The following is a 15,947-nucleotide window of genomic DNA, read 5'->3' on the forward strand; positions in this document are numbered from 1 at the left end:
CATGCAGAAAAGCTTCCTAAACTGTTATTCTTTCAATGAAAATACAGCTGGTTCTGCTTCAAAGGCACATCTTTTCACCTGCAAATGGACTTGCTCCTGCACTTATTCCTCAATTCATTGTCTTTTATTTGTGTCTAGAAATCTTTAATTGCCTTTAATTAGAAAAAAGTAAATTCAGTGCTTTAATCTTGCAAATACATTCAATCATAATTCTGTCTGGGATGAATACCAAGTTCTATTCACTGTCTGATCTCTATAACAAAGATATATAATTTATTGTCCATTTATGTAGACCACACCAATTAAGATACAATAGAAAAGCGGAGAGATAAGAGTCAAAATATTTGAAAAGAAAAATTTGCAATCTAAATTTAATTACTCAAATGAATTATTGGAAGATGAGTTATTTACAGCATGCCAAAAATACTGGCAAATAATATTTGGTAATCAACAATGAAGACTTTTATATTTCCTTCAACATTTTTAGAAAAAATCTCATCAAGTGCTTCAAATCCCTCCTCCCTTCGTCAAAAAGCAATACAGTACTTGGAATCTTACTTTTCTTGTATTACCTAAATTACATATAAAAGTAATACAATTTGTTATATAAAGTAAATTTACAACTGCCATATGAACACAATTTTTAGTTACTATATTGCAAACTACAAATATCATTACAAAATGGGAGGTCAATAGTCTTTTGCATGGAATCTTGTTAAAAAACTTTAGTAAATATGTCAGTAAACAAATGGCCTGCATTTTAATACCTTCAAGATGAATAAAATCACAAATGCTCACAGGAAAATAACTAAGTAAAACATTAACCAATCAAATTGATAAAATCAAAATAACTACAAAGCCAGAAATAATCCAGTAGGTTACCATCAGCATAATGTACCTTTACATTTAATAAATCGTGCAAAGGATGACAATTTCCTTAAAGAAAAAAAGCAAGTATTATCTACAAAAGCAAACCACGCAAAAAGTAAAACTTTTCTCAAAATTATTTGGAGATATCCAGAATATAGAGAGAAGGCTGGTAAATTCATCATTGAAAATAAAAATCTCGTGCAAAATTTTCATTTTAATTTTGTTATAGAAACAGTTAAAACCAATGATAATTTTTCAATGCTTGGACATAACAGCTTGTCATATATTACCATTACAGAAAATACATCATCATTTAACACCATATTAAGTACTAAGAAACAAGCACTAAGCTTAGAGCTGCTAAAGATAAACCAAGTTGCTCATAAAATATAAATTAATTTCTAAGAAAATTCATATTAAAAATGCTAACCAAGCAACAAGTTATACATGGAGGGGAATTATAGTTAAATAGAAGATATTACAAATAATATCAATCTTGAGTTTGCAATTAGTACACAAAAAAAGTCCACAAACATTTAAGAAGTGGTTATATGCAAGGTACCCATGGGGATGTAGAGAAGTAAAAGAAAGACAAGCAACAAAAAGAATAACAGGAATCTAAAATGAGAAATTAAGAGAAATTAAACAACAATATATTCTAGTAAATATTCAGTTTAGTTAAATACACTGCTTACTATTTCAAGAAAAATGATAAAATACTTAAATTAATGTAAACAGGTTAGGTTAAACAAAGGGCATATAAAATTGTAATCACCTAAGAATTAGGATAGTTGCTTTATTGATTATTTAAATATTTATTAAGTACCTTCTCTGAACATCATTAGAGATGCCAGAAAAAGTCAGATGGAGCTTCTCTCTTCAAGAATATTTAAATTCTAGTAAGTATAATAAAAAAAATCATATGTGAAAGATAGGAGAAAGTAATCACATTTAGAAGTTTAAAAATCCTTATTGTCTAGGTTAAATAAGGATTTCAATATACTTTATTAAGTCAACTATGAAAACTTGAGACTCTCCTTTTCCCAAAAAAGGGAAAGAAAAGAAAAAAGGAATGGAAAATATTGAAAATTTGAAGAGTGAAAAAGAAAACACAGTCAAAAAGTTTCAAGAAAAAAGGTTAGAGTGGAAATTAGCAAAGGAAAAATCACTACAAATGAAAAATATAAATAAAAATGTGAAAATATATCAAGATTTTTCATTCATATTAAATTATATAGAATGAAATTTGCTTGCTTGAAAACAAAGATTCTCCAGCTATATGTAAAAATTAATTATATCATAATTTATAGATTAAAATAAAGGGATAAGAAAAATACCAGAATACTTAACAAAGTAAAGGTATTTTACCAATATTAATATAAAACAAAAAGAACTCTAAACAGAAACTTCATAAGTACTTTATAAATAAAAAGGTCATTACATAATAGAAAAGGGGAAATCATCATAAATATATACTAATTTACAAATGCTAAGCAATGAAAACATGGCTTCAAATATATAAAGCAAAAATTGACAGAATTACAAGAATTGAAAATTACAGTCTTAGGGTATTTCAATTCTCATTTTTCACAAAATGACAGCTAAAATAGATAAAAAGTACACAATAGAGTTGAAAACTATAATTAATATAAGTAGTACTGTATCCTAATACTAGAGAATATCTATTCCTTTCATGCACAGGAAATGTTAACAAAATTGACTGCATACTAATTCAGAGACAAAATATTAATATCAAAAACTGATATGCACAAAACATTGTCGGCAAAAGAAATAAGGCTAAAAATCAATTTGAGAAAAATTAAGAGTGCAGCTTTTGTATATTATTAAAATTAAGATATTATCAACTTAAAATAGACCATTATGTTTTATGGAAGCCTCATGATAAACACAAAGAAAAAAAAACTAATAATAGATACAGAAAAGATAAACAAAAAAACTAATATTACATTCAGAAGAGATAAACAGAAAGAATCAAAGTATATCACAATAAAAATTATCAAATTTAAAAGAAGATACCAAGCGAGAAAGAGAGGAACAAAAGAAATACAAAGCAGACAGAAAACAATTAACAAAAAATGACAATAAAAAGCCCTTACCATCAAAAATTACTCTAAGTGTAAATATGTAAAACTCACCAATCAACAGATGTAGAATGTCTCAATGGATTTAAAAAAAGGTTTAGTTATATGCTGTCTATAAAAGACTAGCTTTAGATTTAATGACACACACAGGCCAAAAGTAGAGAGATGAAAAAAGCTATTCTATGCAAACAGTAACCCAAAAAGAGCAAGAGTAGCTGTACTTACATCTAACCAAGTAGAATTTAAACCAAAAACTGTCAAAAGAGATAAAGAAGGTCATTACATAATAATAAATGAATTAACAGGAAGATATAATGATTATAAATAAATATACATATATGTATATGTGCAAACAAATATATATACATATATATGTGCATATACGTACATATACATATATGTATATATACATATCTGCATGCACACATATATATTATATATGAGTGTACATACATATGTATATGTGTGTAGACATACATATATATATGCACCTAACATCAATGAATCTAAATACATGAAACAGCCATGGAACTGAAGAAATAGAAAGCAATACCATAATAGTAGTCAAAAATGAATAGATTATTGAGACAAAAAACTCAAGAAAAAAAACAGATTTAAACAATACTATAGAACAAATGGACTTAACAAATGTATAAAGAACATTCCAAACAAAAGTAACAGAATACATATTCTTCTCAAGTGTACACTAACATTCTCCAGGATAAATCACATGCTAGGTCACAAAGTAAGTTTTAACAAATTTAAGAAGACTGAAATCATTCCAAGTGTCTTTTATGAGCACAATAGAATAAAACTAGAAATCAATGACAAAAGGAAAATGGGAAATTCACAAATACATAAAAAGTAAATAAGGAACCCAGGAACAGTCATTCAGTAAAAGAAATCAAATGGAAAATAAGAAAACGTTTTGAAAGGAACGAAAATGAAAATACAATATAGCAAAATTAATGGGATGCAGCAAAGGTAGTACTGAGAAAAAAGTTTATAACAACAAACAACTACATCTAAAAAGAAACATCTCAAACAACCTAACTTTATACTTCAAAAAATTAGAGAAAGAACAACCCTAAGCACAAAGTTGCCAGGAAAAAGCAAAACAGTATAAAGATTCTGGCAGAAATAAATGAAATAGAGAATAGAAAAACAATGGGGAAAACAATCAATGAAACTCATCACACATGAAACAGGAGACATTACAACTGATGCCATAGAAATGAAAAAAGATCATAAGGGGCATTTAAAAACAATTATACACCAACAAATTGAATAAACTAGAAGAAATAGATAAATTCCTAAAAGTATGCAACCAAGCAAGAATGAATCAAGAAGAAACAGAAAGGCTGAAAACTAGTAACAGATGAGACTGAATCAACAGTCAGAAACTTCCCAATAAAGAAAAGCCCAGTACTGGATGACTTCAATTATATGAAACATTAAAAAAAAATCCTTCTTAAAGTCTCTTAAAATACGGAAAAAAAGGAAACACCTTCAAATTCATTTTATAAAGCTAGCCAGCATTACCTGGATTTGAAAGCCAAAGACACAACAACAAAAGAAAACTACTGACCACTATTCCCTTATGAACATAAAACAAAAATCCTCAAGAAAATATTAGCAAACGAAATTCATCAGCACATAAAAGAGATAATATACAGTGACCAAGTGGGATTTATCCCTGAGCTATAAGGATGGTTCAACATGCGAAAATCAGTTCATATGATAAAGTATATTAACAGAATGAAGAATAAAAATCACATGATGATCTCAACAAATGCAGAAGAAGCATTTAACAAAAAGTTCACCAGGAACTTAAACAAATTTACAAGAAAAAAACAACCCCATCTAAAAGTGGGCAGAGGATATGAACAGACACTTCTCAAAAGAAGACATTTATGTGGCCAACAAACATATGAAAAAAAGCTCATCATCACTGGTCATTAGAGAAATGCAAATCAAAACCACAGTGAGATACATCTCATGCCAGTTAGAATGGCAATCGTTAAAAAATCAGGAAACAACATATGCTGGAGAGGATGTGTAGAAATAGGAACACTTTTACACTGTAGTGGGAATGTCAATTAGTTCAACCATTGTGGAAGACAGTGTGGCAATTCCTCAAGGATCTAGAACCAGAAATACCATTTGACCTGGCAACTCCATTACTGGGTATATACCTAAAGGATGATAAATCATTCTACTATAAAGACACATGCACATGTATGTTTATTGAAGCACTATTCACAATAGCAAAGACTTGGAACCAACCCAAATGTCCATCAATGATAGACTGGACAGTGAAAATGTGGCACATATACACCATGGAATACTATGCAGTCATAAAAAAGAATGAGTTCATGTCCTTTGCAGGGACATGGATGAAGATGGAAACCAACTTTCTCAGCAAACTAACACAGGAACAGAAAACCAAACACCGCATGTTCTCCTGCATAAGTGGGGGTTGAACAATGAGCACATATAGGCACAGGGAGGGGAACATCACACAACAGGGTCTGTAAGGGGGTGGGGTGTAAGACAGGGGATAGCATTAGGAGAAATACCTAATGTAGATGACGGGTTGATGGGTGCAGCAAACCACCATGGCACATGTATACCTGTGTAACCTGCACATTCTGCACATGTATCCTAAAACTTAAGGTATAATAAAAAATAAAATTCAACACCTGCATGATAAAAATTCTCAATAAATTAGATATAGAATGAATGTCCCCCTTCTTTTTTTCTAGTAGTTTTATGTCTTATATTTGCCTTTAATTCATTTTTATTTCTTGACATTGGTCTTGGCAATGATTTCTTGGATGTAACACTAAAGAAAAGGCAACTGAAGCAAAAACAAACAAGTGAGACTAAATTAAACTAAAAATCTTCTGCATGGCATAAGGAGCAATGAACAAAATAAAAAGGTAATCTATGAAATGGGATAAAATATTTGTACACTGTGTATTTGAGAAAGAGTTAAGTCAAATTACATAAGGAACTTACATTTTACAATAGTAAAAAAGACCACTTGATTGAACATACCTAACTAGAAAATGGCCAAAAGATCTGAATAGACATTTCTCTAAAGAAAATGGAGAAAATGACAAACAGGTACATGGAAAGGTCCTCAGCCTCCCTAATAATCAGAGAGGTGCTAATCCAACCACAATGAGATAATGCCTCACACCTGTTAGGATGACTATGTTAAAAAATACATATATAATAAATGTTAGTGAGGATATGGAGAAGAGAGAATCCTTATATATCCTTAGTAGAAATGGAAAAAATAGTATGGAGCTTCCTCTAAAAATTAAAAATATATCTACTCTATGACTCAGCAATCTCTCTCCTAGGTATATACCCAAAGAAAATAAAATCTCCAGATTTTAGAGATACAATGTTCACTGCAGCATTATTCACAATAACCAAGATATGAAAACAACCTAAGTGTCCACTGACAGATTATGGGATCAAGAAATTATTTTATACATATATAAAAATATATTTCACCCTTTAAAAAGGAGGTCCTGCCATTTGGGAAAACATGGATGAAATTGGAGGACATTATGCTAAGTGAAGTAGGCCAGACAAAGAAAGAAAAATACTGCATGATCTCTCTTATCTTTTCAATCTTAAAAAACAGATGTCAAATATCTAGAAAAAGAAAGTGGAATAGTGGTTACCAGAGTTTGAGGGAAGGGGAAAAGCAGAGATACAGGTCAAGGGTATAAAGTTGCAATTATGTAGGATGAATAAACTATAGATCTAATACATCACATGAGAACTACAGTTAATAATATTGTATTGTACACTGATATTTGCTGAGAGTAGATTTTAGGACTCACCACACACAGAAAAGGTACTATGTGAGATGATGCGTATTTTAATTGGTTTGACTGTAGTAATCATCTACTGTGTGTGTGTATGTGTATGTGTGTGTATACAGCAAAAGGTCATGTTGTACACCTTAAATATGTGCTATAAAAATTCTTAATTGGCTATATGTATTCTAAATATTTTTTATTTGTTTGCATGTCTTTTGTTCTTCGGAAATATATTTTTCTTTATGGAGTGTACTTTTTGTGTCTTATTTATGAAATAGATATATACTATATTTTGGTACCAATTATCTCTATTTTCTGACTTCAATTGTAACTTCTTTGTTTATCCTTTAGTTATTTAGAAGAGTTATTTTTATTTATTTATTTTGTATTTCCAAAGCAATGGTAGAGATAGAAAAAAAGTGCACTAAAGGAAAGGGTTGGGTGAAGAAAGGGAAGTTACCTTTTTGCTTCTAACTAATTTCTAATTTACTACATTTGATTAAAAAATGAGTCACAGGATATTGATTCTTTATAACTTGGGATACTTTCTTTGTGACTTAGTATGCAGGTAGGTAATTTTTTAGAAATACTCCATGTATCCTTGAACAGAAAATCCTGCACCTAGAGCCTAATTTAAAATAGATAAGCTTCCTGTGATCTTCCTGTGCTAAGTGAGCTTTATTGGTCGACCATTCTACTAGGGTAGTATCTCTTTGAGGGTCTAAGTATATTTGGGAGTCTCAGTTCCATCTATAAATCCTTATTTCCAGTCTTCCTTCATCCTTCTTTCACATATGACCTCTGGAGAATTCTCTTTCTTTTTTTCTGAATTCAGGTTTCCATATAAAAGGACATTTGTTCTACTTTAGCATATTTTACAGAATTTTGAAGTTATCAAATTATTGCCAGTGAGTCAACAGAATTAAAAGTTATAATATATATATAAAGGAATGATTTAATGGACTATAAAATCAAAACTGTTAATTATATAAAAGCATTCAGCCTAAAGAATAATATTTTTTTTGTTTTATTAAATTAAAATTATAAGAGCACTGAAAAATCATAAGTACATGAAGTTCATATATTTACTGGTAAGCAGGACTGCATTTAATTTTGCTTCCATAAAACTCTATAAAGTCCTTCTTTACTCATATATTTCTGTGTATCATATGTATTAGAGAAAATGTATTTTCTTAATATGCATAATTGTGTTTTTATCTTAATTCATAGGAGTGTATCAAAGATAATTCATTGCTTACCAATTTGTTTTCTGTACTGATCAACAGGAAGTTTTATAGTAGAAGCATCTTTTCTACCCATCTTTGATCTCCAAAATGCCTGCTGAAAAGAAAACAATTATAATGAAACTTTTTTTGAAAAGGAGTATCTATAAAATCCAGAAATAGTTTATTCTATAAAATTCATTTTTAAAGCAATGGGTACAAATACCTTTGACTTATTTCCCTTAAATATTCATAAAGAAAACAAAATTCTTTAATATAAATCATCAATGATACAATCGCTGGTAATTAAATTTCTCCATCAATTGTTTTTGGTAACATTCATCTTATCAAGTACTACCAGTGCTCAATTAAACCACATTGTCAGATAACATATCTGTAAATATGAAAATCATGTAGCATTTACTTAGGTTGGGGATTTTGGCATGCTTTTGGCAACATGTTTATTTCCAAGTATATATATTTTGGATATATATACTTACTATGTTACATTAAAACTAAGGCTAAAGTTTGAATCTCAAGTACTTTGTATTTTATTTTTAAAAGCATGACATATACAACCAAAGTAAATGAATTTCAGTTCTATTTCTGCCCCTCTTAATGTAAACAATAAAAACTACTATCATTTCTTAACATTTTCATGCTTATTACATTATATGCACTGTTCAATTTAATCTTCAATATGTTTTTATTGATATACAATAGTTGTACATACTTTAGGGGGATATATGTAATATTTTGATACCTGTGTACAATAAGTAATGACCAATACAGAAAAATTGGGATATCCATCACCTCATTTACATGTTCTTTGTGTTGGGAGCAAAACAAATCTTCTATTCTAGTTATTCAGAAATATATAATAAATTATTGTTAATCATAATTTTCCTACTGTACTATTGAATACTAGAAATTATTCCTTCTATCTAACTGTATTTTTGTATCCCTTAACCAGCTTCTCTACCCTTCTACCCAGTTCCCGTCCCTGCCTCTGGTAGCCACTATTCTACTGTCTACCTCCATGAGATCCACTTTTTCAGCTCTCACAAATGAGTGAGAACACCCAATATTTGTCTTTCTGTGCCTGGCTTGTTTCTCTTAATATAATGACCTTCAGTTCCATCCATGTTGCTGCAAATGGCAGAGTTTCATTTTTAGGGCTGAATAATATTCCAATGCATATAGAGAACACATTTTTGCTATCCATTCATCTATTGATGGATGCCAAGGTTGCTTCCATATCTTGGTTATTGTGAATAATGTTGCAATAAACGTGAGAGTTCAAATACGTCTTCTATATACTGATTTTCTTTCTTTTGGATATATACCCAGGAGTCAGATACCTGGATCATATGGTAGTTCTGTTTTTAGTTTATTGAGGAACCTCCATATTGTTTTCTATAATGGTGTACCAATTTATATTTTCACCCACAGTGTATGACCATTCCCTTTTTTCTCCACATCCCCACCAACACTTGTTATTTTTTGTCTTTCTGATAGTAGCCACGTAACTAGGGTGAGATGATATCTCTCTGTGCTTTCAATTTGGATTTCCCTAATGATTAGTGATGTTGCGAATGTTTTTCATACACTTGTTGGCCATTTGTATCTTCTTTTGAGAAATGTCTATTCAGATCTTTTGCCCATTTTTAATTGAATTGTGTTTTGCTATTGAGTTGTTTGAGCTTCTTATATATTTTGGGTATTAATCCTTTGTCGGATGAATATTTTGCAAATACTTTCTCACATTTTGCAAGTTGTCTCTTGACTTTATCAATTGTTTTCTTTGCTGTGAAGCTTTCTAGCTTGACGTAATCCTATGTGTCTATTTTTTACTTTGTTGTCTGGGCTTTTCAGATCTTATCCCCCAAATTTTTGCCAGACCAATGTCCTGAAGTGTTTTCCCAATGTTTTTTTTTCTAGTTGTTTCATAGTTTTATGTCTTACATTTAAGTCTTTAATCCATCTTGAGTTGATTTTTGTATATGATGAAAGATAGAGAATCTACTTTCATTCTTCTGCATATAGATATCCAGTTTTCCCAGGATAATTTATTAAAGAGACAATCCTCCTTTCCCCCATTGTAACTTCTTCATACTCTTATAAAAAATGAGTAGACTCTAAGTGTGTTAATTTAGTTCTGGGTTCCCTGTTCTGTTCCATTGGTCTATGTGTCTGTTTTTAGGCCAGTACCCAATTGTTTCATTACTATAAATTTGTAGTATAATTTAAAATCAGATAGTGTGATGCTCTGGCTTTGTTCTTTTTGCTCAGAAATGCTTTAGCTATTGGGGATCTTCCAGGGTTCCATGTGAATTTTAGGATTGTTCTTTAGGATTTTTGTGGAGAGTGTCATTGGTATTTTGATAGAGATTGCATTAAATCGGTAGATCACTTTGGATAGTAGAGAAATTTTAAAAATATTAATTTCATCATGAAGGAATGTTAAAAAATGTAATAATTTTTATCCATATGTAATAAAATTATAAGTTCAGCTAAAAACCTATTTTTCTAATCATAATAATCTTCATATTTATGGTATTATTGCAATATCTAGGAATATTCAAATTATGACAAAGTCAAATAAGTTAAATTTTCATCTCCAATAAACCATGTAGTTGTTACATCTAAGAAAACATTTTAAAATTCTAGCAATAAAAACAAGACGGCACCTAATTCTATAGTCTTAATTCTTATCATTCAAAACATTAAAAAATAATTCTGTCAAGACAAGCACCATAAAAATTGTCAATAGATATATTATAATTTATTCATATAGCAATCATATTTGCATAGTATTTTGCATTTATTAATTATAAATAGGAATCACGTTATTTTAGTTTTAATTGTGTGTGGGTAGGGAAGATACCACTCCATTTTAGGAGAGAAGCTGGATTAAATGAGTAAACACTCAAGAAATTATTCCCTTTTCAATTGAGTTTTGTTCTTTGCCTTTACACACTATGCTTAATTTTTTTTTTAAGCAAATCACTAAGGCTATCTACCAAAATGGTTACTCATTATGTTTCCTCCGATTCCTTTCTGGTCATTTAAACCAACATCCCAGCAGAGATAACACTTCAGAGGTCAATACTTTATTCATTCACTACCTACAGTAAGTAAAAAAGTAAGAGGTTTATCAAAAATATATTTTCACCAAAGTAGCTGAATTTTACTTATATGTTAATATATGCTACATTAAAAATTATACCAGGGAAAAATCTAAAGAATCTAAATTTTTAGAGGGGTCTATGCTCTATGAACAGACATTTTATATATATAATAATCACTGAACATAAAATCCTTCAAAAGAATTTCAACCAAGATACATTAGAGAAAAACTGGTTTAAAATTTGTATTCTTAGTTATTTTTAGTGGTTTGGTAATATTTAATCAAAATTTAAACTTTCTCATTGTCTTTGAAATTATTATATTCTATTCAGTAAGTAAAATGACGTTTTACCAAATGATAAAACAAAACATGCTTATAGAACACATCCTTACACAAATTATTTACATTTTATTAGTTGCAAGAAACACACACACAAAAAGAAAGCATTTTGCCTTACTGATAAACACACTGAGGCTATTTTAAATGACCTAAAGAGACACCTATTCATCTGTATGGTGCAAACTGTCAATGACTCAGACATGTAGAACCTTTAAAATGTTCTGACTTTTCTTTGTTCTTCAAAGCCTTGCGGTAATCATCATTCATTTCTATTGCTTTGATGGTTAGATAGCAAACTCCCAAGAAATCCAGGGAGACATTAACACATACAGCCGCAATTTCTAATAAGACAGCTATTTGCATACAAGATCAGCCACAATTTAAAATGTGTTGTGATAGATGTGGAAAGGGAATAACAGATTTATATTAGCATGTACAATACCAAGATTGTTTTCACAATTTAATTCCTTGGAGATTATGTCTCATCACCTTCTTTTGTAAAGAACACTGCATTCCCTGAGGAACTAACTTGCTCTGAGACCCAGCTAAACTAAAATATGGATTAATAAGATAATATTTATTATTTATGAATTCTGCTGTAGGAATGATTTCAGATGAAATCATCACAGAAGTTTCCGACATTCTTGAAACTTGATAACACATATTTAAAGAAGAAAAATGCTAATTTTATTTAATACCTAAATTGGATATTAAAATAATTCAGTTAATTTTTATCTAATTAAACTTTACACTCATTAGGACTTTTAAGATTAAACATAGCATTTTTGTTTTTAGTATGCTTTCTTAACCTGAATTTTCCAGAGCAATTTTGCCAACAGTATTTTTAAGCATTAATACGTGACCTTTAAAAACAAAGGTAGTATTATATTCAATCACCTTCCGACCAAGTTATTTTATTGCTCATTTATACCTTTTTATGAAATCCAGAAAGAACAAGTAAAGAAATAAGAAATCTGAAGCCTTCACATATGTCTCTGCTTCCAGAAAAAGCATTAAATCCAGACTGTGACATTTAAATATGTATCAAAACACAGGTTATTAAAAAAAGTTCAACCCATGACCACAGAAAAAATAATTATCTTAGTTTTTAAGGCTAAAAGAAATACATTTACCTAAGAAAACTCTTCGTTAAACATGAAGCTGTAGTTAGACAGAAAAGGTATTCGGTTATGGCTGGATCAAAGTTGAGAACCAATCATGAAAATACAACCTCATGCTAGATGCTGAAGATATAATAAACACAGAAGATACTTGTCCCTGATCTTATTGCACATTAACCGTTTCCAGAGTATTACAACTTTAAAGTTGTTCATTCACTTAACATACTTAAGTCATTGAAATGATGACACATTTCCTAGATAAAGCAAAAATCCTTAGTATAAAGAACCATTAATGATCTGAATTTGTCATTTGTTCCTTTCTTATGTTCCAGTGCACTATGAAATTCAGCTTTTAGTTCCATGACTTTGACAAGCTCATTCATGTTTCCAGGAATTTACTATGTTCTGCAATTTGCTTTAAATGTCCTTTCAATACATCCCCACTTGTGGAACCTATATATTTTCATATTGCACACAAGAGTCATCTCTGAGTAATCATTCAGCTCTTGCCTAAGAGGCATCATTCATGATTCAGATCTTCAGAGACAGTTCTCCACACTTAAGGAAATGAAAAAAAAAAAAGATAATTTGAAAGACTATCAAGTGTGAAGTGGACAAGGTATATACAATTATAACATTAAAATGCAACATTATAAGTAATGTTAATCATTTTGATATTATAAGTCATATTAATTATTTCAATTAATTTTATGTATTACTCATATTAATAGTATTATATCATCATTGAGACAAGCTATTACAATGAGGAACAAATTCTTACTGTATAAAACTGGAGTTAAACAGTTGTTATTCTAAAGTTTTCAGAGATCAAAGTGCCCAGTTCACCTACATTTTGACAAACTAATTTCCTTTACAGCTGCAGGTAAAGTATCTAAAAACTGAAATATGTGAAAAGATGATCTCTAAAATCCTGATCACTTGCCAACATTGATATGAAAATTTATATGAAAAGTAAGTACAGGACACTTATCTGTGTAAACCTAAAAAGTCATGTTCCAGGAAAGAAATCTTAGTTGTTGGGACTCATCTTTCAGCCAAACTAGGGAACTAAAACACAGTATTAGGAAATAGTGCTAGAACAAATATATTTCCTTATGAAAAACAAAACAACCAAAAATATTTAACCCCTATCTCATATTATACACAAAAATTAATTGAAGATAGATCATACAACTGAACAAAGTAGCTAAGACAACAAAGTTACTAGGGAAAATATTATATTCATGACTTTGTAGAGGCAAATATTTATTGAAGAAAACATAGTAGGATGTATCATAAAAGAGAAAAAAAGAATGAACTGGATTACATCAAAATTAATATTTGCTTATCAAAAGACACCAGTAAGAAAATAGGTTATTGCAGATAGATAGTATTCATAATGCATGTATCTGACAAAATAATTTGCATCCAGAAAGCATTTAAAAATTAATAATATAATGTATACAACCTAATAATTTAAAAAGGGGTCAAAAACTTGAACAGGAACTAGAAACTTCAGCAAATAAGATATACAAATGACAAGCACATGAAAAAGTTCTTAACACCAGTAGTAATTAGCAAAGTGCAAATTAAAATTAGAACTGAGATACTACTACATATCTACTAGAATGGTTCAAATAAAAAATAATTCATATACAAAATAATGAAGAGAATGTGGAGCAACTGAAATTTCTGGTACAACCTCTTTATAAAATTGGCAGTTCCTACAAAGTTAACTACCAGCAATTTTTGCACTTCTACTCCTAGACATTTATGTAAGAGAGATAAATGTATATGGTTACAAAAATACTTTCTACAAAAATGGTCATGGTAGCTTCATTCGTAATAGTTAAAAATTGGGGGCATGGTGGCGGGCGCCTGTAGTCCCAGCTACTCAAGAGGCTGAGGCAGGAGAATGGCATGAACCCAGGAAGAGGAGCTCGCAGTGAGCCAAGATCACGATCACGCCATTGCACTCCAGCCTGGGGAACAGAGCGAGACTCCGTCTCAAAAAAAAAAAAATGGAAGTAACCCCAATATTGATCAACTGAAGAGTTGAGAAACTGTGGTTTATTCATATAGTGTAATACTACCCAGAAAAAAAAAATACTAAAGATAGGCAGTAGAGATAAATCTCAATAATATTATGCTGAGAAAAAGAAGCAATGATGTCTCTGTACTTAAATGGTCAAATACAACCTAAGGGCTAAAGAATAAGTGAGAGGTGAGAAAGCAGAGATGAAAATTGCAGACCAATCCATTATAAAATAAATACAAGGAAGGAGACAGATAGCATAGTAAGTAGAAAGGAACTGAGGTTGAGGAAGAGTTTTGTTGTTGTTGTTATGCTTTGTTTTTACTCTTTAGGGCTTTTTTCTGATTAAAGATGAAAATTTGAGTTGGTCTAAATAATAATTGGGAGGAACAACCACAAAGTGAGAGGGTGAAAATACAGGAAAAAAAAAAAGTAACAATGAGGTTTCCAAGTAGAGTAGAATCCAGCATTCATTTCAAGTAATAATCATAGCACACTATGTCCGTCACTTTATCAAGAAAAAGAGAAAATAACGGGCAAAATTACACATAAGACTTGAGGTCTGGTAACCAAAAGTAGAGGGATATCTATGTAGTAGCTCTGTTTTCACTATGAAGTAGAAGGCAAGATTATCTCCTTATGAGAGAAAGGAAAGGTGGGAAGTTTGAAGGTTTGCAACTGTAGAGTTGGAATTAATGCTGTGGAGGAATGGAAAGAGTTGTCTTAAGAAAACAGGACTAACTGGGTGCAGTCACTTGTGCCTGTAATACCAGCTACTCTGGAAGCTGAAGTGGGAAGATCTCTTGAGCCCAGGAGTTTGAGACTGCTGTGAGCTCTGATCATGCCACTGCACTCCAGCTTGGGCAACAGAATTGAGGCCCCATCTCTAAAAAATAGAAAAATAAAAAATGAAAACAGGCTTCATGGGCATCACTAAGAGACCAAAAAAATTTGGTAACCATGAAGCTATTATAGCATTGGACTATCAGATTGCAAATAATATTTTCCTTTCTGAGTGCTTAGCTACTTAGTGCTGACATAGGGAAGGGTAGTCTACTAGAGTAAGCAGAATTTAAGTTTTCCCAGGTAGGCATGACAGAAAACTTTAGGATACCATAAAAAGTGGGTGACATGATATTCTATGGCATCTAAAGGTAGAAAAGGAAGTGAAGATAGTAGTGGTTTAGAGTTAAGCAGAAAGTGGACCAATCTTCGGACTTGATAAAGTTAAATAACCAAATTTGAAAGTAAAAAATAACCAAATAACAAAATTTAGGAGTAAAAA

The 15,947-nt window shown here is 30.6% G+C and overlaps 1 protein-coding gene across 2 annotated transcripts in view; it reads right to left on the reverse strand.

The window, feature by feature from the left end:
* TRIQK (triple QxxK/R motif containing) overlaps positions 1-15,947 on the reverse strand; it is a 75,916-nt gene that overhangs the window by 25,295 nt on the left and 34,674 nt on the right. The window contains exon 3 of one of the 2 annotated variants that reach the window (XM_023222894.2): positions 8,074-8,152. In XM_023222894.2, coding sequence (XP_023078662.1) covers positions 8,074-8,134 — 61 coding nt within the window. In that variant the 5' untranslated portion in view covers positions 8,135-8,152. Of the gene's footprint in view, positions 1-8,073; positions 8,156-15,947 lie in introns of both variants that reach the window. The other variant, XM_023222893.3, reaches the window with a different exon arrangement.

Source organism: Piliocolobus tephrosceles, chromosome 7 (assembly GCF_002776525.5).
Source record: "Piliocolobus tephrosceles isolate RC106 chromosome 7, ASM277652v3, whole genome shotgun sequence".
Taxonomy (NCBI): Eukaryota; Metazoa; Chordata; class Mammalia; order Primates; family Cercopithecidae; genus Piliocolobus; species Piliocolobus tephrosceles.